Source organism: Dermochelys coriacea, chromosome 2, assembly GCF_009764565.3.
Source record: "Dermochelys coriacea isolate rDerCor1 chromosome 2, rDerCor1.pri.v4, whole genome shotgun sequence".
In the NCBI taxonomy this organism is placed as follows: Eukaryota; Metazoa; Chordata; order Testudines; family Dermochelyidae; genus Dermochelys; species Dermochelys coriacea.
The window spans coordinates 153,959,293-153,985,832 of NC_050069.1; the positions used below are offsets into that span (position 1 = coordinate 153,959,293).

At 44.5% G+C, this 26,540-nt stretch overlaps 1 protein-coding gene across 1 annotated transcript in view; it reads right to left on the reverse strand.

Annotated features, from left to right (window-relative positions):
• The window catches only part of ELP2 (elongator acetyltransferase complex subunit 2), a 105,839-nt gene that overhangs the window by 73,205 nt on the left and 6,094 nt on the right, over window positions 1-26,540 (reverse strand). The window contains 3 exon segments of the mRNA XM_038388538.2: window positions 18,109-18,186; window positions 20,389-20,545; window positions 23,820-23,890. Of these exon segments, the coding sequence (XP_038244466.1) occupies window positions 18,109-18,186; window positions 20,389-20,545; window positions 23,820-23,890 (306 nt within the window).

Sequence of the window (26,540 nt, forward strand, 5' to 3'; positions counted from 1 at the left end):
TGTGCCCCCTGCCCCCCAGGCTCCTGCCTGGGCTCAGGGCCTCCAAGCTCTGGGGCTTCCACTCCCTCTCCCCTATGGCTCCTGCCTGGGCTAGTGGCGCCCAGGCACCAGCTGGGACTCAGGGCTTCTACCCCCTGCAGCTCCTGCTTGGGTTCAGGGACCTGGGCTGGGGGCTGCCACCACCCACAGCTCCTGCCCAGCTCAGAGCTGCCCCTACACAGCGCTTGCCCTGGCTCAGGACACCCAAGTTCCAGGAATGCTGCTCCCACACCCCATGGTTCTTGTCGGGGCTGGGGGCAGCCGGTCTCCGGCCAGGACTCAGGGCTTCCACCCCCAGTGGCTCCTGCCCAGGGTCAGGGCTGCCGCCTCCTCCCCATCCCCCCACAGCTCCTGCCCGAATTCGGGACACCCGAGTTCCAGGGCTGCTGCTCCCTTCTCTCCCCCCACACCTCCCATGGCTCCTGCCATGGCTAGGGGCACGCAGGCTTCTGCCAGGACTCAGGAATGCCAACCCCCCGCAGCTCCTGCCCGGGCTTGGGGAGACCACCCACACCTCCCCACCCCCACACCAGGACTCCAGCTGGAGCTCGGTGTGCACAGGCTCAGGTCTGCGGTCTCCAAGGGCTCCTGCCTGGGCTCTAGGCTGCCCAAGTTCGGGGCTTCCGCCCACCTTCTCCCCGCCTCTGGCTCCTGCTGGTACTCGGGTCTTCCACCCTGTGGCTCCTGCCAGGGTTAGGGCACCCATTCTTCAAACTGTCCGGGGCACAGGTCCCATGAGCCCATGTGTTAATCCACCACTGGCCCTGACTAGCAGCTAGGAGCCTCCCAGTTGGGGCACTCCCAGCAACACTGGGGAGATTGGATGTACCTCTGGGGGGGGAGGGATAGTTCAGTGATTTGAGCATTGGCCTGCTAAACCCAGGGTTGTGAGTTCAATCCTTGAGGGGGCCATTTAGGGATCTGGGGCAAAAATTGGGGATTGGTCCTGCTTTGCGCAGCAGGTTCAACTAGATGACCTCCTGAGGTCCCTTCCAACCCTGATAGTCTATGATTCTACCTCCAGGAGCCTCCTCTAGCTGCAGGAAACGCTGCAGGAGTAAGTATGACAATCCTGCAACCCCCATACAACAGCTTTAGGACCACCCCCGCCCCACAATACCCTTTTGGATCACGACTCCCATGGTTACAACACCATGAAATTTAAGATGTAAACATCTGAAATCATTAAATTGACCAATTTTAAGACTCTGTGGCCGTGAAATTAACCAAAGTGAACCATGAATTTGGTAGGGACCTATTCATACATGTTCTGTACTATACTAGGCACTGTTGGATTGCTGTCTTCATGCAGCAGTTATACACCGTATGCCTAACCATGCCCTGATGCAGTTCCTTACATGCATAGACAGAAGGTAGTTTATACCTTATTCACCTGAGGAAAGAATATCTGCTGGCAGCTTCTTCTCACAATGCAAAATGGCTGACATTTTAATTATCTTATCAAAGAATCTCTTCCCCACTGAACATTCAGGGCAATTTTGGGAGGGCCTCTCTCTCTGGATTATTTTCCTAGTATTTCAGAAACACCTGCATTCATACTAACATCACACTCACTACTTCTATTAAATACTGGGAGGTGCTCAGATACTTTATATGGCCCCCCATTACTGTAATATGGTTATTTACCTTGTCTAGTAACTGGAGCTCTTTAAGATGCGTGGCTCCTATGTGTATTCCACTCAAGGTGCACATGTGCTCCTTGAACCTTAGACAGGAAGATTTCTGCAACTGGTGTCTGTTGGACTATGCCGGGGTGGGCAAACTACGGCCCACAGGCCGGATCCAGCCTAGGAGCCATTTTAAGCTGGTCCGCAAGTTATGGCTAGGAAGTGGAGCCTGGGGCTTGCCCCACTCCAGTGCTCCGGCCGGGACACTGGGTCAGGGGTTGCACCACGCAGCTCGGCCTCGCTCCAGCCGGGGGCCACGCCACCCGGCTCGGCCCCGTTCTAGTGCTCCGGCCGGGACACTGGGTCAGGGGTTGCACCACGCAGCTCGGCCTCGCTCCAGCCGGGGGCCACGCCACCCGGCTCAGCCCCGTTCTAGTGCTACGGCCGGGACGCTGGGTTGGGAGCCGAGCCATGCGGCTCGGCCCTACTCTGACGCTCTGGCTGGGGTGCTGGCTTGGGGCCACACCATGCGGCTCAGCCCCGCTCTGGCTGGGGGCCGCACCATGTGGCTCGGCCCTGCTCCGGCCGGGGCACTGGGTCGGGGGCCGAACCACACAGCTCGCCCCTGCTCCGGCCCCGCGGCTCCTAAGCGCTCCAATGGGAGCTACAGGGGCGGTGCCTGCCGATGGGACAGCGTGCAGAGCCGCCTGGTCGCATCTCCAGGTAGGAACCGGAGAAGGGACATACCACTGCTTCCGGGAGCCGCTTGAAGTCAGTGCCGCTCAGAGTCTGTACCCCTGAGCCTCTCCCCATACTCTAAACCCCTGTCCCAGTCCTGATCCCCCTCTGCTCTCCAAACCCCTCAATCCCAGCCCGGAGCACACTCCTGCACCCCAAACCTCTCATCCTCAGCCCTACCCCAGAGCCCGCACTCCCAGCTGGAACCTGCACCCCTTCCTGCACCCCTGCCCCAGCCCTGATCCCCCTCCCACCCTTCAAACCTCTGGGTCCCAGCTAAGATCATCCTCCCACACCCCAAACTCCTCATCCCTAACTCCACCCCAGAGCCTGCACCCCCAACCAGAGACCTCACCCCCTCTGGCACCCCAACCCCAATTATGTGAACATTCATGGCCTGCGCTATAACAGCCTTTGGAAGGATCTGCAACAAAAGGGAAGCAGGGCAGGTAGTGGAATACAGATAGGAACCACACATCTCAAAGAATTCCAGTTACTCCACAAGACAAAACCATATTTCACACTCCATAAGTATTCCACTCAAGGTGATTCAGAAGCAATATTCATCGAGGAGGAGAGTACAAGGAACTATGCTGTGCCACAGATTGGAGGACTGTTCCACTGAAGGATATATTTGCTATAGAAGCTTGTATCAGGGCATAATACCAAGTAAACGTGTACACAGAGCCCCAGATTGCTGCTTTATACATTTCTAGGAGAGGGACATTTCAAAGCAAAGCTACCAGTGTAGTCTGGATTCTGGTCAAGGGGCCCTTATACCTTGCAAGAGAGGGGTTGCTATCAACTCCTACCAAACCAGGATGCAGAGCAAAATCGATTAGGAAAATCTCTGACAGGATATTGCTGAAGGGAAACAAAGGAGACAAATAGTTTAGGGGATTTCCAGAAGGGTTTTGTCCTCTGCAGGTAAATGCCACGGCTTGATGGACATCCAAGAAGTGTGTAGCTTCTCATCCTCTCTGGTGGCATGGCACTTCAGATATTAAAAAAGACAGGTCAACGGATGATCTGCTTCACATGGAATTCCAACATTATTCGAGAGATTAATTTAGGATGTAACCTCTAAAGGAAACCCTGTCCTTATGAAAAACCTTGTAGGGCAGGTGTGCCATAAAGGGCCTCCAGCTTAGCTGCCTTTCTGGCTGAGGTTCTTGCAACCAGAAAGGCAAACCTTCATAGACAGATGAACAAAGGAACATAAGAATAAAGGTTCAAATGGAGCTTTCATTAATGCTGACAGGACTAGATTGAGATTCCATATCAGGATAGATTTCAGTACCAGAAAAAAGGTTCTAACAAGTGCCTTGAGAAACCATGCTGTAGCAGGATGTGCAAAGAACAAATGGCTGTCCACTGGAGGGTGAAAGGCATTAATAGCCTCCACGTGCATTTGCAAAGAGCTTACAGGCAATCCTGACCTTTTTAGAGAGAAGGCAGTCCAGAATAGTGGGGATTTCCACAATTGTGGAAAATGCTGGTGAACCACAACTGCCTCAGCCACTGAGGAGCAAGTAGGATTACTGACTTTATCTTGTTTTCCTCAAGACTTAAGGTAAGAGAGGGATGGTATAGGAATGTGTACATCAACAGCTTCAACCACTATAAAAGAAATGCGTCCCAGAGACACTCTTCAGAGTAGCAGCCGTGTTAGTCTGTATTCGCAAAAAGAAAAGGAGTACTTGTGAGACACTCTGGAGCAGTAGACCAGGCATTTATTGTTTTTTGGGGGATGCAAAGAGATCTCACCATTGGAATCCCACTGTTTGAATATGCTCTGTACCACTGAGTTATGTAGTTCCCACTCATGGTCTCTGGAGAAATGTCTACCGAGATGTCAGCCACTCTCGGAAAGAGCACTGCCAAGATGGTGACTTGATGGTAGATGCACCAGTTCCAGATACTAACAGCTTCTGTACCAAGAAGGGTGGACCTTGCTCCTCCCAATTCAGTGATATAATAAAGTGCTGTCATGTTGTCTGACATGACTTGAAAGTCCAGGGTCTGATAAACAGTAGGAATTGTTTGCAGACTTTCTGCACTGCCCACAGTTCCAAGACATTTATGTGCAACTGGAATTCTTGTTAGGTTCAAGTACATGTTTATCCAGGCAGCCTACGCAACTTAGTAAGGAGGTGGCCAATCAAACTTTTTGTGGGTGGGAACGGGACAAACGTAACCCTTCACACACACGTTATCCTGTTTTCCCACAAAGTAAGCAAAGTCAGAACTCTGTGGAGGAGCAACAACAACATTGGGGGGGGAAAACAGACAGTATATTCTCATCATATGGTGATTACACTCTTTTCATTCCAGTAGTATCTCTAGAGGATGTTAAACAGAAGCTACCAGAGTCAGACGTTTTTAAATCAGCAGGTCCAGATAACTGCCTGAGGAGCTCGCTGGACCATTAATGTATATTTTCAGTAAGTCCTGGAGCACTGAAAGCTAAATGTTGTGCCAGTTTTGAAAAAGGGGAAGATAATGGAGCAGCTGACACAGGACTCTATTAATAAAGAATTAAATGAATGTAATTAGTGCAAATGAACATGGGTTTACAGAAAACAGATCCTATCAAACTAACTTAATATTTTTTTTTGAGATTACAAGTTTGGTTGATGAAGGGAATAGTGTTGAAGTAACAGATTTCTGTAGAGTGTTTGACTTGGTACCACTTGACTAAATTAGAATATAAACTTAACATGGCACAGACATACATAATTATGGATTAAAAACTGTCTAACTGATAGGTCTCAAAACATAATTATTAATGGGGAATGGTCACTGAATGGGTGCTTCTCCAGCATGGACCAACAGGGATCATCAGTTCTTGGCCTTACACTAATTAACACTTACAATGTCCTGAATGAAAATATAAAACGGTCACTGATAAAGTTTGCAGATGAGACGACAAAGTGGTGGCAGTGATAAATAATGAAGAGGACAGGTCACTGATACAGAGAGATCTGGATCATTTGGCAAACTAGGCACAAGCAAATAATATGCATTTTACTATGGCTAAAGGTAAATGTATACATTTAGTAACAAAGAAGGCAGGGTCATACTTATAGGTTGGGGGACTCTATACTGGGAAGCAGCGACTCTCGAAGATTTGGAGATCATTGTGGATAATCAGCTGAACATGATACACCAGTGTGACACTTGGCTAAAAGAACCAATGCAATCCTGGAATGCATAAACAAGGGAATCTAGGGTAGGAGTAGAGAAGTTATTTCTCTCTGCATTTGGCACTAGTGCTATCACCAATGGAACAGTGTGTCCAGTTCTGATGTCCACAATTCAAAAAGAATATTGAAAAATTGGAGAGAGTTCAAAGAGGAGCCACAAGAATAACCAAAGGATTAGAAAACATGCCTTATAAACTCAAGTAGCTCAACCTATTTAGCTTAACAAAGAAAAGGTTAAGGGGTGACTTCATTATAGTCTGTAAGTACCTACATGGGGAACAAACATTCAATAATGGGCTCTTCAATCTAGCAGAGAAAGGCATACCACAATCCAATAGCTGGAAGCTGAAGCTAGACAAGTTCAGACCAGAAATAAGGTACACATTTTTAATGGAGAGAGTAATTAACCATTTTGGAAGAATTTACCAAGGTGAATTCTCCATCACTGACCATTTTTAAATCAAGATTGGATGGTCTTCTAAAAGATACACTCTAGAAATTATTTTGAGGAAGTTCTGTTATGGGCAAGACCTGTGTGATATAAGAGGTCAGACTAGATGGCCTTGGAATCTGATGCGTATTTAACGATTCATTCGTTCTCTCGCTAAATAGATCATTGCCCTCAAAAGGCAGATTCTCACAGTGAATTGGACTTCTTTGAGAATCTAGAGGATTAGAGCCATGAAACTCATTTCATAACTATGGATATTGCCTCGAGCAGGAGGCTGTATCTGCTGCACCCACAAAGCCTGAAGGGCAAATCTGCCAGGCAGATTTATCTTTATCAGCAATTGCTTGGAGCTGTAGTTTATCCACAAATCAGTTTCTTAGTGAATTCAGAGAACTTACTGTAATTAATAAACTCATAATTTGATATTAAAGGTTGGTACTTCACTATCCGGAACTGTTAAACTTGCCAAAGTGAAGTTCTTACTCCCAAAAAGGTGGAGACATTTAGCCTTGTCTGTGGGTTTAGGTCTGGGTTGGTAGTTGCTTGTTCCTTTCAATGACAGCCTGCACCACTAAAAAAGAGAATGGAGCAAGGTATGAAAATAAGTATTCTGTCCCTTTCCATGGTACAGAATATTTATTCTCTGTTCTTTTCAGAGTGGGGGTGCAAGTGGCTGGAGTACATTAGACCAGTGGTTCTCAAAGCCGGTCTGCCACTTGTTCAGGAAAAGCCCCTGGCGCACCGGACCAGACATGCTGGCCGCCCTTCCCGCAGCCCCCATTGGCCTGGAGCGGCGAACCGCAGCCCGTGGAAGCCGCGATCGGCTGAACCTGCAGACGCAGCAGGTAAACAAACCAGTCCGGTGCGCCAGGGGCTTTCCCTGCACAAGCGGCGGACCACCTTTGAGAACCACTGTGCTAGACTGTCTCAGCCAGTTCTAAAGTGGCCTCATTAATAGGCTGTGCCACATTACTGGAAGCAGCACTCTGGAGGATATCAAGCAGCTTATAAGGGTGCCCTGTATTTCCTCCAGGGGAATCTAGAGAGTGCATTTTTTTCCACCAAATGCATCCGATGAAGTGAGCTGTAGCTCACGAAAGCTTATGCTCTAATAAATTTGTTAGTCTCTAAGGTGCCACAAGTACTCCTTTTCTTTTTGCGAATACAGACTAACACGGCTGCTACTCTGAAACTAGAGAGTGCATGCGATTCTCAAGAGGTCATAAAGTCATCATGTGGTAATGGCAAGGCAGGAGAGACTACCTCATCTGGTGAGAACAATGATAATCCTACAGAAGTGGGTGGTTCTGGCTGTTTGGATTGCTCCTCTTCCTCAGCGTGTTCCTGGGCAGATTAAGGTTCTTCCCCGGGTAAAGAAGCCTGTCCTGACTCTCACTGAGACCTCACATATTTGGGATGTCTCACACAGATCCCAGGGACCCAAATAAGGCCAGTGCAAGGGCTCATGGGTGATCCCCCTGGAGGAGGATACCATTAGTCCCAAGTCAAGTAGTCCTACCTGGGAGAGTGGGAAGTTGCCCATGAGATCTTGGAGATGCTATTAGGGCTGATCTTCCACCTTGATAAGGCAGGTGAAGCCCTCTCCTTGATTCTGGACTCACTGAAGGAGAATGAGGCTTCTGCCAGTGGACAGTCCTGTTGGCATCAGTGGTCTCATTATTCCTTGGCTCGTCAATGGTACCAGACAGTGGCTAACCAAAGTTGCAGGGACATCCTTGGTTAGACCAGATCTGACAGTATTACTGATTCTGGGCCTGCACAGATTAGCTGTTTTTGGTACTGATCATTGCTTTTCTTTGAGCATAGATACAGCCAGTGTAGAAAATGTCCACTGTCTTCTTTCCCTCACCAGTATCAAGAATGGTGCCGTCCATTTAGCAGTGGATGGCTTTGTGACGTTTGTGGTTCCCAGTGTCAAGAAACCAGAACCAAGCCTTTTGTGAGCTCCTGACCCATGTGGACCAGGGAGTGGAGTCTCAGCCAACTATGAGGGTGTCAAAGAGGAAGTCCTGTACTTGAAGACTTGGAGAGAGATTTTTCACATTTTTTGTGAATGTTTGCTCCTGTCGCCTAATGTCTGCTGTGTTTGGAAGAGTCTGCTGAGCAGTCCCTGAGCCTGAGACTGGGTGCATCTGTGCAATGCACAGGGAGGTCTGATGGGTGAGGATTGGACTGCAGTCTCATAGACTCAGACATTAAGGTCAGAAGGGACCATTATGATCATCTGCACAATGCTGGCCACAGAATCTCACCCACCCACTCCTGCGATAAACCTTTCACCTATGTCTGAGCTATTGAAGTCCTCAAATCATGGTTTAAAGACTTCAAGGTGCAGAGAATCCTCCAACAAGTGACCCGTGCCCCATGCTACAGAGGAAGGTGAAAAACCCCCAGGCCTCTTCCAATCTGCCCTGGAGGAAAATTCCTTCCCGATCCCAAATATGGCAATCAGCTGAACCCTGAGCATGTGGGCAAGATTCACCCACCAGACACCCAGGACTCCACACAGTATTCCAGATGAGGTCTCACCAGTGCCTTGTATAACGGTACTAACACCTCCTTTTCTCTACTGGAAATACCTCGCCTAATGCATCCCAAAACTGCATTAGCTTTTTTCACAGCAATATCACATTGGTGGCTCATAGTCATCCTGTGGCCAACCAGTACTCCAAGGTCCTTCTCCTCCTCCGTTACTTCCAATTGATGCGTCCCCAGCTGATAACTAAAATTCTTGTTATTAATCCCTAAATGCATGACCTTACCATTCTCACTATTAAATTTCATCCTATTACTATTACTCCAGTTTACAAGGTCATCCAGATCTTCCTGTATGATATCCCAGTCCTTCTCTGAATTGGCAATACCTCCAAGCTTCATGTCATCCGCAAACTTTATTAGCACACTCCCACTTTTTGTGCCAAGGTCACTAATAAAAAGATTAAATAAAATTGGTCTCAAAACCGATCCCTGAGGAACTCCACTGGTAACCTCCCTCCAGCCAGACAGTTCACCTTTCAGTATGACCCACTGTAGTCTCCCCTTTAACCAATTCCTTATCCTCCTTTCAATTTTCATATTGATCCCCATCTTGTCCAATTTAACTAATAAATTCCCCATGTGGCACCGTATCAAATGCCTTACTGAAATCTAGGTAAATTAGATCCACTGCATTTCCTTTGTCTAAAAAATCTGTTACCTTCTCAAAGAAGGAGGTCAGGTTGGTTTGGCACACTCTACCTTTTGTAAAACCATGTTGTATTTTGTCCCATTTACCATTGACTTCAATGTCCTTAACTATTTTCTCCTTCAAAATTTTTTCCAAGACCTTGCATACTACAGATGTCAAACTAACAGGCCTGTAGTTACCCGGATCACTTCTTTTCCCTTTCTTAAAAATAGGAACTATGTTAGCAATTCTCCAATCATTCGGTACTACTCCTGAGTTTACAGATTCATTAAAAATTCTTGCTAATGGGCTTGCAATTTCAGATGCCAATTCCTTTAATATTCTTGGATGAAGATTATCTGGGGCCCCTGATTCAGTCCCATTAAGCTGTTCAAGTTTCGCTTCTACCTTGGAACTGGTAATTTCTACCTCCATATCCTCATTCCCATTTGTCATGCTACCATTATCCCCAAGATCCTCATTAAAGACTGAGGCAAAGTATTTGTTTAGATATTGGGCCATGCCTAGATTATCCATAACCTCCACTCCATCCTCAGTGTTTAGCGGTCCCACTTCTTCTTTCTTTGTTTTCTTTTTATTTATATGGCTATAGAACCTTTTACTATTAGTTTTAATTCCCTTTGCAAGGTCCAAATCTACTTGACTTTCAGCCTTTCTCACTTTATCCCTACATGTTCTGACCTCAAGAAGGTAGCTTTCCTTGCTGATCCCTCCCAACTTCCACTCCCTGTATGCTTTCTGCTTCTTCTTAATCACCTCTCTGAGATGCTTGCTCATCCAGCTTGGTCTACAACTCCTGCCTATGAATTTTTTCCCTTTTCCTGGAATGCAGGCTTCTGATAGCTTCTGCAGCTTTGACTTTTGAAATCCCAGGCCTCCTCTGCTTTTAGATCCATAAATTCTTCAGTCCAAACCACTTCCCTAACTAATTTCCTTAATTTTTGAAAGTCAGCCCTTTTGAAATCAAAAACCCTAGTTGCAGATTTATTTTTGTTTATCCTTCCATTCATCTTGAACTGAATTAGCTCATGATCACCTGAACCAAGGTTGTCCCCTACAACCATTTCTTCTACGAGGTCCTCGCTACTCACCAAAACCAAATCTAAAATGGCATCCCCTCTTGTTGGTTCAGCAACTACTTGATGAAGGAATCCATCAGCTATCGCATCTAGGAAAATCTGAGCCCTATTATTATTACTAGCACTGGTCCTCCAGTCTATATCTAGGAAGTTAAAGTCTCCCACGATCAAGCGGTTTCCATTAGTATTTACTTCATTAAAAACATTAAAGAGGGCTCTATCCATATCCAAATTAGATCCTGGCAGTCTATAGCACACCCCAAGCACTATCACAGGGGAGGCTCTATAGTTTTCTTCCTCAATGTGTTTTTTGCCCAGATGGACTCGGTCTTATCCGTTCCATTGTTTCCTATTTCTTTACATTCTACCTCATCATTGATATACAATGCTACTCCACCACCTTTACCTTTATTTCTGTCTTTCCTAAACAGCACATACCCCTCAATACCTGTAGTCCAGTCATGACTACTATTCCACCATGTTTCTGTTATCCCTATAACATCTGGTTTCACTTCCTGCACCAGTAGCTTTAGTTCCTCCATTTTGTTCCCTAGGCTTCTTGCATTGGTGTACAAACATCTTAATTTTTGCTGCTTGGCCTCGCTCACATTCTTTACCCTATTAGGCACGGACATTCTACCGCCAGTATGACCCATTAGACTGGTATCCACACTGCCCTTCCTCCTTATGTCCATTCTTCTACCCACGGCTGTATCCTTTTTACTTTGTTTTCTTCCCTCTCAATGTTAAAATCCAGCTTGGAGATTACCTGGACATCTCCCAACCATCTCCCACAAATTCCTAGTTTAAAGCTCTCTTAATCAGTTGTGCCAGCCTCCATCCTAGAGGTCTATTTCCTTCTGTACTCAGATGAAGTCCATCAGGAATCTTCTAAGTCTGAAGTCACAGGCTTGACAAGTTTGCCAAGGAAAGAACCATCAGATATTATACTTAGAAGGCAGATAGAGATGTGTTGTGGAAGTCGATGACCAGGAAGGCAGGCCATGCAGATCTTGAAGTTTGAGGTCTTGATTATGCTAGGCAACCCTGTATAGGGTATGCTGGGGTAGGTCAGGTTTTTCTCCAGGCCCCTGTACTACTAGAACTATACTATCTAAACTGAAAACTATTAATATCAAACTTTTTTAACAGAAATTCCAGCTAAAGCTGTGAACACTGAGGAAGCACTTTTCTTTTTGGAAGGTGGGATGAGGAGATGCAGGTAAATTGATTGCAATACAGATTACCAAATTGTGTATACCAATCTAAATGACAGATCTAAGGAATAATGTTTTGTGAAAGTATGAGTTGAGCTCCAAGTAGCAACTCTGCAGATTTCTAATATTGGATTACATCAAAGATAAACCAAAGAAGCAACTTTGGCCCTAGTCAAGTAAGCCCTTCTGGAAGAGGAACAGAGGTATGTGTTATAAAACTTTTCAATACACAGTCTAAACCACTTAGGTGTGGGAATGTGAGTACTTACCCTTTCCTCTTTTCCCCATAAGGGACAAGCACTCCAGATGATTTCCTGTGTTACTTAGTCCTATTCAAACAAAAGGCTAATGCTCTCTTAGCGTCCAATGTGTGTAGTTCACTTCACCTGAGTGACAGTGTGGCCTTGGAAAAAATAATGGCAAGTTTATGGACTGGTTAAGATGGAATTCCATTATCATTTTGGGGAGAAAATTTGGGAGTATATGAAGGATCACTTTCTTTGTGAAAAACTAAGAGAATGGACAGGGAGAGGTTCCCTGGTCCATTTTCTGGGAGGGCAATGACAAGGAAAAGTATCAGGCCAGTAGTAGTCTGATTCCAGATCAGTGTCAATCTAAGGCAGTTTCCAAGACAACAAGAACCACCTGGTTAAGCAAAAAGCTCAAAACTGTGTGACATTTCCAAAGCGAACGAGTAGCGGGTCCTATGGGGAGGTTCTCATATCTCCAGAGAGGACTGTGTAGGTAAGAAAATGGTTTACACTTACATTTTTCTTTTTCTCTTCTGGAGGAGGGGAAGAAGGAAGAGGAACCAGACCCACCACATTATACTTCTTTCCTTTACCCTAAATCACCAAAGATAAGTTATCTGGTGTTGCATGAGGGTAACGAAATGACAGTGCTCCAACTGTTCACCAGGAACCTAAGCCACCACTGTAATCATGGATCCAATAGGAACCAATGGCTCTAAGAAAGCATCAGGTGTCTTATCAGGCTTCTGATGAGTTCTCAAGCCTGGAACTAATTCAGGGAAGGATGACACTGGCCCTTAATACCCCCTCTGCTGTTGCTCTGACTTTTGAGCACAGACTCTTAATAGGGATGCTTTTCCACTTGAGTGTGCAAAATCTGAAGTACTGGATCCCTGAAATTTGCTCTTTCAGTAGAGGCATATGCTTGTGAGGCCAAAAGTTTATGCTTGGTCAGATCCAATATTTGAGGATTCATAGTGAACAGCACCTTCAGTTTGGTTCTAATTAAGGAAGGGGCTGAGTGAGCTGGAAGTTGGCTAGCCTTTTTAGTCTCCTTAGGAGTTGGAACTAAGGCCAGTCTCTCTGCATTTGTAGATTCGGATGCTCCTTTCTGGCCCTCAGAGTAACAGGGCTATACATAAAGCAACAAGGTGAATGACCTTCCTCAAACAAACCAAAACAAAACAGATCTCCAATAGAAGCAAGAAAATTAGCAGGGTAAGAGGCACAACTCTTTAACAGCAGTTTCTTTACCTTTGATTCTAACATATAAGAAGAAAGGAACTGAATCAAGAACATTAATTAAAAGAACTAATTGAAATCTATCAAAACTAAGGCAGCATCACCTTTGGGAATGCAATGTGCTGACAAATCCAGGTTAGAGGACCCAGTGAGCTTCCTGGTCTATCTGCTATTTCAGTTGAAAGCAACTGAGGCAGTCAGGGGCCAGCCTACGCATGACCAAGGCGTTATACGCCAGGACAACTCCCCAAGTCCTGACTGAGATATGCCCTCAGCCACACAGGTCCTTGCCACACCTTCAAGGTATGATTACAACTATGCATTCTGGGCAAGATCTGACAGATATCCCCACAGTGGGCCCTTATAATTCAGGTGCTGCCAATTACTTTAAAGATGACACTATAGCTCGAGCCCTACGAACACTGATACAGGCAAACTGCACCCTACACCTCATTAATACAATAGAAGTGTTCCTCCTGTCCTCAGGCACAGTGGTGAAAGAGACCACATCTTTGGAAGCCATCATCGAAGGACACAGAGAGATGCTGCATTTGGCAAGATCACTTCCCCACTGGTTCTTGATATAATGTTGTTGGCTCTCCACAACCCTCACAACCTATCGTAGGAACAACAATAAAAAAAAAAAAAAAAATCAGCTTCCTCTCTGAATTCTGCCAATGGGTCTGCCTGCACATGGCTAGCAACAAGTCTTCAGACCTGGGCAGACCAACATACCATGGACGTTTGAGAAGAACATGGACACCCTGCCTCCACGCCGGAACTATAACTGCCCCACAAATCTGCAGCCTGGGGTGAAGGCTCCATATAGTCAAATCCATGCAATATTGAAGCCTGAATTGGCTATCCTGTGCACATACCTCCAACGGAACCTGGTCAAGGACTTATGCGCCGATCTCCTACTGGGGCTCTGATACCGTGGACTATTGGTCCTTGAACCAAGTGACGATCAGGAACAAATATTCCTTACCTTTAATACTTGAACAGTTAGACTGCATTAGATCTGCTTAGCTATTTACTAAACTAGTATGTATCTGGGCAGGGGATGAATGGAAAACTGCATTCCGTACCCACTACAGCGACTTTGAGCATTTAGTGATGCCGTTTGAACTGAAGAATGCCCTGCAACCTCCCAGTATTTAGTTAAAAAGACAACATATTGGTCCAAGATGTCCCAGAAATATCTATCTCAATGAGATACTCATCTCCTCAGAAAATCCCAAGAAGCACACTCACCACATTAGAGCCGACCTAAAAGAAAAGTCAACACAGTCTTATGCAAAATTGGAAAAAATGTGTTTTGATCAAGCCTCCTAGGGTTTCTTCTATCCCCAGAAGATATCAGGAAGGATCAAAAAAAAAAAGTGGTGGAGACCATTTGCATTGGCCAAGGCCTCAGTAAACCTGCTTCTTAGGATTCCTATTGGTGCTTCATCCACAGACTTTTCAGTGGCAATTAGCACCTGTGACCACCCTCATTTATAAAAATACCAGATTTATTTGGTCCCCCAAAACCCCAGCAAGCATTCAAATGACAAACTCATCTTCACCACTGCATTTGTCCTGGTACACCCAGACCCCACACAAGCCTTTATCATGGAAGCTGATGCATCCAACATGACAATCAGGGCAGTGCTCTGTCACACATATCATCTCAAAGAGTCATTACATCTGTACACCTACTTGTCCTGGAAACTCACCACCAATGAGCAAAATTATGAGATCTTGGACAAGGAACTCCTGGCAATCTAAGCCACTTTTGAGGAGTGGCATCTCTACCTCCAAGGAATGAAACATCTAGTACAGGTCTATACGGACCACATAAACCTTGAATATCTACACAAAGCCAGAGCACTGAACCAGAGACAACTCAGATGACTTGTATTCTTCTCCCACTTCAACTCCACCATCACCTACTGCCCAGGGGCCAAAAATGGTAAGGACAATGAACTATTCCAAAAGGAGGAATTATTATGTAGCCCCAGAAATGCCTAGCCAGAAGCTGCCTTCCATTCTCAAGCCTCATAATTTACTGAACGCTACCATTCACCAAGATCTAAGACTAATCCATTCGGCTTCAAGGAAAGTGATCTTTCCCAAAGAGCTAAGGACAAGGGACATCATGACATGTGGGGTGAGATAATATATGTGTCTGGACACACGTCCCTCTAAAGCTTCCCACAACAGAGATGATACATTTGGGACACTGGCACTCCCCTAGCAGGGTATTTCAGTCACCTTATAACGTATCACTAACCCTCCTGTTTCTTCTGGTAATGCCGAACGCAAGCTGTGATACAAGCTTAAGTCAACTCCTGTGACTTGTATGCAAGTATCAATGTACCATGGTACAAACTCTTGAGCATTCTCCTGCCCAGGCCCTGGGTAGTCATCACCCTGGATTTTACTGTCCAACTCCCTGAGTCCAGTGGCCACACGGTAATCACAACTGTTGTGGACCAATTTACCAAGATGGCACATTTCATCCTCTGCATTCACCTACCTTTCTCCAAAGAAACAGCTCAGCTCCTAGAGAAATATATCATCTGCCTCCAGGGGCTCTTGGACCAGGTTATTTCAGACTGAGTCCCACAGTTCATATCACACTCCCAGCGCAAGGCCCTCCAGCTACTTGGAGCCCACACTTACATCTCTTTAGTGTACCACCCACAGACAGATAGCCAATCAGAGAGGGTAAACCAAATATTAGTACACTACCCATAATGCTTTGTCAATTATCACCAGAGCTACAGGTCCACACTCCTGTCCTATGCGGAATTTGGATAAACAACATATTTTCACCTCAGATCCACCCAGCATTACCTACAGCTTCCCCAAACCCAACAGTCACTGACTGTTCACCAGATTCACCAGGTCCAAGAAGTGGTAAGACGCTACCTTGAGGAAGCAAAGAAATCCCACAGTGATATCAGACTGTCAATGGCCAACTTTTTCAGTATTCCAAGAGGTGCAGCTTTCCACAGAACAACTTTGCACAGACAGGCCATCCTACAAACTAGACCACCAGTTCCTCAGGCCATACCAAATCAGTTAACAAATCAACACAGTTACCTTCAAACTCTGCCTGTCTAGATCCCCCGAGTTACACCCTGTCTTCCACGTGTCGCTCCTGAAACCCTACATGGAGATCCATTCTCCCACTAACCCCAACCTCCTCCCTCACCGTTACATGTCCCAGACTACAAAGAGTATGTAGTCCATGAAGTGCTTGACTCCAAGACAAATTGGAGCAAACTATGGTATCTCATTGACTGGAAAGACTATGACCCTCAAAAATGGTCCTGGGAACCACCTGACCTCCATGCACCTGACCTTTCATAAAAATACCCTGGGATCCAGCAATGCCATATGTGCACCCCAGAAGGGGGTGCGATGTGAGGTTGTGCAGGGATAGGACTGGAACCCAGGTCTGCGGGATGGCCAATGCCTCCACGCTGTTACCTGGCAGCTATAGTAGGGTGCCATGCATTACCACACAAATCCTGTGGAGATAAATACCACAGGAAGTACCACCTCGGAAGGCCAGGCTGACAGTTTTCCTCATGGCTAGACCATGCGCTGTATTTCAGCCCAGGAGGAGTTCCAGGAAGCGTCTGTGCAACAAAACTGATCCCTGCCAGACATAGCAATAGACCTGCATCTCAGCTTGCTCCAACTCCTGACTCCCAACTCTGGTTCTGATCCCTGGCTTGTATGACTCTGTCTTGTCTCCTGATTTCAGTTCTGACCCTTGCCTTGACTCCTGTCTCCAACCATTAAGCCTGATTCCTGGTTCTACTTGCTAGGCCAGACCACCCATGTCCTGCTCATAACATATTCTGCCCCCAATATCACTGGGCATACAATTATGCAGGAAAAACCTACTCCATAAACACTAGGCTCCATTCAGCCTCTTCCCTCACCTGATTCACATGATCTTGGGATAGACAAACTCATGAAAGGACCCACCAAGAGACTCAGCCAGCAGAGGCAGAGCCAAGCAGCTGCAGCAGGGACCATCAGACACTGATGATGTTGTCAGAGCTACTTCCTACACCTGCTTCCCACAATTTTTACTCTGGACACTCTCTCTTTTGCATTAATTTGCAGTTTAATTCAATTCCCTCTTCATCCCACTACACCCCACACTCATATAGCCCTGCTCTTGTCCCACTTCTCCCTTAGGCTATCCCCTTGCCCTCCTCATCTTCCTTTCTGATTGCCTTACCCCACTCCCTGCAACATCCCTTATCCCTTCCTATGTCTGTTTAGCTAATCTAATCCCAACAAAACCCACCCCCCAAAAAAATCATGAACTCACATGATATCTGCAGACAATCACACTGTTCACTGTTTGTGTTATATCTCTGCCACACGATCTTTTTCTGTCTTGTCTACTTAGATTGTAAACTTTGAGGCCAAGATTGTCTCAGACACTGTATACAGTGCCTAGCACAATGGGACTCCTAGAAGCTACTATAACACAAATATCAGATAACAGTTAACAACAATAATAGAACATGACACAAAGTATTGGGTCAAGTTCTATGGCCTGTGTTAGGCAGGAGGTTAAATGATTTAAATGGACATTTTGGTCTTTTAAAAAAAAAATGTTATGAAATTTATACAATTGCTTCAGGGTACTGCAGGTACTGTTCCTCCCTTCCAAAGGAGCTTAACTCCATCCTACCATTGCTGGGGTGCTTATATCTTGACCTAACTTTATGAATCTATAACTGACTTCTGCCTCACAACGCAACTAAATTGACATATAATACATGCTCTATCAAGACTGTTTTGGAAGCACTACAACTAAGCAACTTTGTTCTTACTACTAACGTCCAAATTAATTCTATTCAGACATGAAGCTCAGGGTGGTTTCTTGTTAATTTAGATATGATTATTCATATACTATGTGTATCCGAAATTAGCTAAATGAAAACACTGTTTTTCAAGGCACATCAACCGCTGTTTTAAAAAAATGTGTCATTTCTCCAGGACTAAGCATTCAGGATATGTGGCTGTACTTACCATCACTGCCAGGTAAGAAGGATAAGCTGACATCCATAACAAATCCATTTCCAAATTCCAGGATCTGAAGGCAGTTACCTGAAAATTGAGAGTAAAGAATGCTGAACTCACTCTACCAAATTAATGCTGTGGGGGAGAGGACAGCACATTTATGTTTTGGTTGCTTAACACTTTCCATTACAAAAAAAATCATGCACCCCACTTTGAAGTTGTTACCTCCGTTGGTTGCAGAAAACATCTGATCTTTGGCAAGGGACCTCCGTGGAATCAGGGAGGTGCCTTTTGCTGGCCCCAGTAAAATCTATTGAGATCTGAATTATAAGCTATTAAAAGTTATTTCCCACAGCACCTTATATTGTACAGTTTAATTTTAGCAGTACGACAATAGCAATGCATGTTCTAAATCCCTCTCTGGATGGGCCCCATCACTGCAGCATGCATTCACTGCACTGGGGCAGAAACTTAGCCTGTCTTCTACCAGAGCAGCTGCAGCGGCAGGAGGAGGAGAGAGAGATGAGCCGCAGTTCCCCGCAACCACCCTACAGACCCAGCAGTGGCCCAGCACCCTAAACTAAAGGCAACACCTAAGGGAAGAGCTCCCCCATGTATCAGGGGCAGGATTAGGAACAGATGCTCAGCCCTGCTGCTGCTAGAGCGTGGCAATGCGGGGAAAGAGACATGTAGAGAATTTAGAACGTTTGCACAGGAAGATGAGGGGGTTGTTTTCTGGGGTGGGGAGTTCTGCTTAGGCAGTTCCCTGCTCATTTAGTCTAGGGAAGAAGTTATTTCTCTGAGGTGGTCAGGTTAAAGGGAGATCTCTTTGGATGAGAAATAGTGGTGCAGGTTGCCTGGGGCGGATGTACACGGGGCATGGAGGAGGTGACTAGTTTGAGAAAACTAGAAACTACCACCAAATAACCATTAAGTTTTGTACCGCAACATTTTGCTTGTGTGTTATCTATTATTTGATTAGCTTGCCTATTAACACTAAGTTCTTAGGGCAGAGATTGACTTTTTGTTCTGTGTGCACACAGTGCTTATTACAATGGGGTCCTGATCTCCGATTGGACCTCTAGGCTCTACATTACAAAACCCCACAACTGGGAATCAGGAAATTACAAGTTCTAGACTCACTCTTGAAACAATTGCTGCTAGCAATTCTGTACCCTTCACAATCATTATTATTAAGCAAGGTGTCACTGAAAGCTAGGAATAGAAGACAGATCTCTTAATATGGAAAACCAAAATCTCAGACATTTAGCTACACTAGTCTGCTACGCTGTCTGTAATATCAGGCTACTCGTTCTAAGGTAAGCAACCCATCATTCCCAATGCAGAGGAGAGGACAGCCAACCAATCAAGCAGCCCAATGCAGACCCTGTCTTTGAGCTGGCCCAGAATGCTACCTTCCTCCTTCTGAAGGCTTGGGAGGACAGAACAAACACCTAGCTTTCCCTGTGCCTCCTGGTCATTCTCTGCTGTGTCCAAGGAGATCCTGCACCTGAGACCTTCTGGTCCATGTGGCCCCAGATGCAGTATGGAGAAGCAGAAAGGTGCTTCTTGCTCTCCTCAAGTATTGCCTAGGTGCAAGATATCCCTCGTTGGGAAGAAGTAGTTCATGAAGAGATGACTCCTAGAATCCCTGGTTAAAAGGAGCCCAGGAATCTCTGTTTGTTTGTTTGAGGGGGATGGGGGGGTTGCTTGTTTTGTTTCATTTCAAGTCAGGAAATTTGCTTTTACCTCATTTTTCTTTTGAGTCTTGAAAAGAATCCCCAAAGCTCTGCCATAAGCAGAGATCCTTGGTCTGCCCCCTGCATGGGCTCAAAGGCAAAAAACACTGGAGAACCCCCAAAAAGGTGCAGTCCTAGCCCCTGCATGCTGCCAAAATTATTAGTGCGCCTTCATACTCCAAGGAAAAGGGGATGCCAAACACTTCACACTGCAGGGTATGAGAAAGGTGTTTTTTCTAACTGCTATCCTTGCAAATTCAGCCTAGACCCAGGGTGGGTTCTATTTTACATCAATGCCAATAGTTCTGCAGAGCAAATAAGATCTTCAGTTACAACGGTACAATCTCCTGGCTTTCAATGAATTTGTAGAGGTCTGACTGAATGACTGTTCTGAAGAAACAGAATCCAGCTCACACCCCATCTTTAGCAGAGATTCTTCGGAGACTTTAGTGTAATAGAGGCACTTGAACACGTATACATTCATCCATTTTTAGAGTTGGTCTTTAAGCCATCCTGTTTTGTCTACAGTATTAACAGTAAGGAAAGTTACCTTCTGAACCTCGTTTGGACCAGATTCTGACAGTAGAGTCAGAAGCAGCAGAAGCTATTAGTAGATTTAATTCTCTTTTGGACTCATCTGTCTGGTAGACAGCATCCACAGCACAAACAGCTTCTGTATGGCCTTCAAGATGAATGCATTTCACAAGCTGAACATGACACAAAGTTACATAAGATTAAACAAAGAATAAAGATAAAACACTTAACAGAAAACATGAAACTTTCAGGCATGTAGACATTTAAATTCTTGGAAATGTTTAGAAGAGCACCGTAACGGTTAAATATGAAAACTAACAACTTATGTGGGCTAGCTTGCGGAGGTAAGTACATTCAGCCTTGAAAAAAATGACAGAGGTAACTTGATTATAGTATATGTTCATGTATTTCTTAAAAGGAAATTTTACAGATGTCATAATTAAGGCAATAATTTAGTCACGGGTATTTTTAGTAAAAGCCATGGACAGGTCACAGGCAACAAACAAAAATTCATGGCCCATGACCTGTCCGTGACTTATTCTAAAAATACCTGTGACTAAATCGGGGGGGTGTCACCTACACTGGCTCCTGAGAAGTCACAGTGTGGTCCCTGAAAGTCACGGAATCTGTGACTTCCGCAACTTCTGTGACAGATACGGAGCCCTGTTCATAATGAGATCATTAGAAAAAGCTATTTAATGATAACTGCAGAACTTATCAAGATGTTTCTTTTCCAAAAGAATTATAAGAATGTGGAGTACAACACTGAAGAAGACTTGGAACAATGAGTATAGCTGAGGGCATATCTACACTACCGCTTAAGTCAATCTAACTTACGACACTCAAGGGTTCTGAAAAAGCTCCCACACGCATACCCCCCAAGCGGGAGCCAAAAAAATCTTACCACATTATAGGTGAAACTGCAAGTTTCGCACGGTCCACGCTGGCGCTATGTTGGCGGGAAGACACTCTCCCACCAACATAGCTTCCGCTTCTCGCTGAGGTGGAGTAATTATGCCGACTGGAGAGCGCTCTCCCGTAGGCATAGTTCATCTTCACCAGATGCACAGCATCAGTGCAGCTGCATTGATGTAGCACTGCAGTGCAGACTTGCCCTGAGTGCGTATTTAGTGTCCAACGACTTCTTAATACAAGCTTGCTGCAATTTTCTGCAACTCAAAATATTTCTCCCCCAAAAAAATTTAAAAGCCATAAAGAATTTATGAAATTAAACACAAACATACCGTGACTGATACATTTCATAATCACATGATACCCACGGACTGAAAAAAAAAGCTTGCAATCCTGTTACTAGTTAGGCCTAGCATTTGTTATCCACCCACAGAAACACCTGGCACCTTATCTTAATCTAGCCTATTACACAGTTTCATGAAAACCAATTCAAACATATTAAAAATGATTGATTGACAGTGGTCTGGCTAAACATAGTGTAGGTCTTTTGAAAATTGACTAAGTTCTGAATTCAATTATTACACCTTCTATAACTTAGTCCCACTGTTTTCCACCACTGTGATGCAAACAACTCCGACAACCTCCTTGACACATGTGCTTTGGGATAGAAATCTCTAAATGCTAGAAGATCAGGAACACACTCTGGCTTAAGGTCCATCAGTCACATTTCAGCCTCTTCTTCATGTACGGAGCTCAACCATTTACATTTGTATTTGTGATCAGTCACGTTATTTAAATAAGAAAAAGGTTCTATAGCGTCTCTGTCTTTCTGGATTATTATTATTACTTCATCCTTCTATGGTTCTCGTTTCAGGTTTTGGTTAATTAGCTAAATTGAGACTTCCACCGAGAATGGAAAAATCTGCAATCTGTCATAATCTTTCAAAATCGTCCTTCAATTGCTTCTGTAAATTTAGTGCCTCTTTATACTCTCTTGTGCAAAATATATGCTACATTTTGATCATAGCCCTCCTCATACTGGGTGCAAATTTCTTTTTTCAAATCCTCTTTTTTCAACCAAGGGGAGACTGATTCTGACTAAAATCGAATTTTTGAATTTCCATAATGCACTTCAGGACTGTGTTAGATATAACTTCATATTCAACAAGGTTTAAACCCTTGCAGTCTTCAAACCATCTTTTCCACACTACTCACAATTTGTCTATTCCTCTGGTAATAAAAGTCCCAATAAATAAATGCTGTATTCCAGTTGTGGATTCACTAGATCCAACTAGAGAAGAGTGAAGAGAGATACAGGAATGCTGTGCCAGACAAATAGAACTACACCTCTACCCCGATACAATGCGGTCCTCGGGAGCCAAAAAAAAAATCTTACCACATTATAGGTGAAATTGCGTTATATCGAACTTGCTATGGAGGGCCGGGTAGGGAAGGCTGTGCCTCCCCAAACAGCCTGGCCCTGCCCCCTATCTGACCCCCACCTACTTCCCACCCCCTGACTGACCCCTCAGAACCCCCGACCCATCCAACCCCCCCCGCTCCCTGTCCCCCGAGATCCTCTGCCCCTTATTCAACCCCCCAGCCCCGCCCCCTTAACACGCCGCTCAGAGCAGCATGTCAGAGCTAGCCATGTTGCCGCCATAGGCACTGACTCCAGGGCTGGAGCACCTACGGAGAAAAATTGGTGAGTGCAGAGCACCAACCGACATCTCCTGCCCCGCGCCCCTGCCCCAGCTCAGCTCCACTCCACCTCCTCCCCTGAGCACGCCACAACTCCGCTTCTCCCCCCTCCCTCCCAGGCTTGCCGCAAATCAGCGGAGTGGCGGCGCACTGGGAGGAGGCGGCGGAGCGGAGATAAGCTGGGGTGGGGAGTGGTTCCTCTACGTCCTTCCCCCCCCCCGCCCCTGGTTACTTGCTGTGCACCCCCACCCCACTCCCTCCGCGCCACCTCCTCCCCTGAGCACGCCGCCGCTCCGCTTCTCCCCCCCCCCCCACCATGCTTGCACAAGCCGGGTGGGGGGGAAAGGAGGGGAAATGCTTTACCGTGTTATATCCAAATTCGTGTTATATCAGATCATGTTATATCGGGGTAGAGGTGTATAGAAAAATGGGTCTCACACAGAGTGATGAGATTATGGGAAAGAAGTATACTACATGATGTTAGAGAGTGAAGCAGGAAGAGATAAAAGTCTTTGAAACAATCTAGATAAGTCTATGGATTTTTTTTTTTAATGAATCACTAAAAGAATTGCAGCAGAGATATTTAGGAATGGGGTTAAATGTAATCATGTGACAGAGGATAGCAACATTATGCTGATGCGAAAGTTCAGAGAGAGACTTGGAAGAGGCATATAAGAGTTTCAATAATCTATAATGCCTTTTTATGTCACCTAAAGAGTTCAGAAATACAGACAGAACTAATTTAATTTACTAAATATTTCATGGGTACTGTGCTTGAAAATAAAAATTGATGAAGTGATAGTTCAAAAAGACAATACGAATATTTCTGCTTACCTGCTTATTCTGTGTTTCCCATACAATGAGCTGTTTATCAGATCCTCCAGAAATTAATTCCGTCTCAGCAGCTAAAAAAAAATTGTTTTAATTATGTGAACACCTACTTTTAATCGCTACTATAAAGAAAGAATTATTTCAGTCACGGAACAAACAAAGCCACTCGATGTGTATTAAAGAAAATAAAATTTCTCTAACAACTTAAGAGTTGTGATAGCTATGAATGCTAAGTGCTGTTCAAGACTAGGCAGACCACTGAACATATTTGTTTAAAAAAAAAATCCCACAAACCTTAATGCTTATAAAGTTTTATATGAATATGGTCAAGGGCATGCCAATTTTAAAATTCACTCAAGTAACTTAAGTATGTCTTAATTTTTTTTGCTTTGGAATAGAGCTGTCTATTAATCACAGTAAACTCACGCGATTAACTCAAAGAAATTAATAGTGATTGATCACAGTGTTAATCACACTGTTAACAGAATACCATCTGAAATTTATTAAATAATTTTGGATGTTTTTACATTTTCAAATAGATTTTAATTACAACACAAAATACAAAGTGTACAGTGCTCTTTTTTTATTATTTATTACAAACATTTGCACTGTAAAAATGATAAAAGGAAATAGTATTTTTGAGTTCAGCTCATCCAATACCGTAAGGCAATCTCTTTATCGTGAAAGTAAAACTTACAAAATAGGTTTTTTTTTTGTGACATAACACCACTCAAAAACTAAACAATGTAAAACTTTAGAGCCTATAAGTCCACTCAGTCCTACTTCTTGTTCAGCCAATCGCTAAGACAAACAAGTTTGTTTTCATTTACGAAGATAATGCGGCCGGCTTCTTATTTCCCGTACAATGTCATCTGAAAGTGAGAACAGGCGTTCGCATGGCACTTTTGTAGCCAGCATTGTAAGGTATTTACATGCTAGATATGCTAAACATTCGTATGCCCCTTCATGCTTCGGCAACCATTCCAGAGGACATGCTTCTATGCTAATGGCGCTCGTTAAAAAAATAATGCTCTAATTAAATTTGTGACTGAACTTCTTGGAGGAGAACAGTATGTCTCCTGCTCTGTTTTACCCACATTCTGCCATATATTTCATGTTATAGCTGTCTCCAATGATGACCCAGCACAGTTCGTTTTAAGAACACTTTCACTGCAGATTTGACAAAATGCAAAGAAGGTACCAATGTGAGATTTCTAAAGATGGCTACAGCACTCTACCCAAAGTTTAAGAATCTGAAGTGCCTTCCAAAATCTGAGAGGGATGAGGTGTGAAGCATGCTTTCAGACATCTTAAAAGAACAACACTCCAATGTGGAAACTACAAGAATCCGAATCACCAAAAAAGAAAATCAATCTTCTCCTGGTGGCATCTGACTCAGATAATGAAAATGAACATGAGTCAGTTTGCACTGCTTTGGATTGTTATTGGGCAGAACCCATCATCAGCATGGACACATGTCCTTTTGAAATGCTGGCTGAAGCATGAACGGACATATGAATCTGTAACACATCTAGCATGTAAATATCTTGCAAAGCTGGCTACAACAGTGCCACGTGAACACCTGTTCTTGTTTACAGTGTCACCTGAAAGTGAGAAGTGGGCAGCATTATCTCCTGAAAATGTAAACAACACTTGTTGAGTGACTAACTGAGTGAGCTTTTAGGCTCAAAAGTTTTACATTGTTTTATTTCTGAAAGCAATTATTTTTTGTAGATAATTCGGTGACAATTGGTCAGGTTTTTTGTTGCCTTACTCTGGACTCTTCCCAATTTCACCACATTGTTCCTAAATTGTGGTGCCCAGAACTGGACACAGTACTCAAGATGGGACCCCACCAGTGCCAAGTAGAGCAGGACAATTACCTCCTGTGTCTTACCTGCAACACTCCTGTTAATCACATTCAATCATATTCATCCAGAATCATATTACCCTGTTTTGCAGCTGCATCACACGGATGACTCATATTCAGTTTGTGGTCCACTATTTCCCCCGGTCCTTTTCAGCAGTACTACCTACAAAGCTATTCCCCATTTTGTAATTGTGCATTTGATTTTTCCTGCATAAGTGAAATACTTTGCTCTTGTATTTATTGAATTTCAGTCTTGTTGAATTCAGACCAATTCTCCAATTAGTCAAGGTCATTTTGAATTTTAAACCTATCTTCCAAAATGTTTGCAACCTGGCCAGCTTGGTGTCATCTGCAAATTTTATAAGCATACTCTCCACTCCATTATCCAAGTCATTAATGAAAATATTGACTAGCATTGAACCAAGGACTGACTCTGTGCAACCCCACTAGTTACGCTCTCCCAATTTTACAGCAAACCATTAATAACTACTCTTTGAGTACGGTCTTTCAACCAGCTGTGCACCCACCTTATAGTAAATTCACCTAGACCACATTTTCCCAGTTTGCTTATGAGAATGTCACAAGGAACTGTGTCAAAAACAGAACTGAAAATCAAGTTATATCATGTGTACTGATCCCGCCTATCCACTTATTCGGTAATCCTATCAAAGAAAGAAATTAAGTTGGTTTGGCATGATTTGTTTCTCACAAAACCATGCTATTTCTTATAACCTAATTATCCTCCAGGAGCTTACAAATCGATAAATAATTTGCTCCAGTATTATTCCAGGTATTGAAGTCAGACTAACAGATCATAATTCCCTGGGTCAGTCTTGTTACCCTTTTCAAATAAA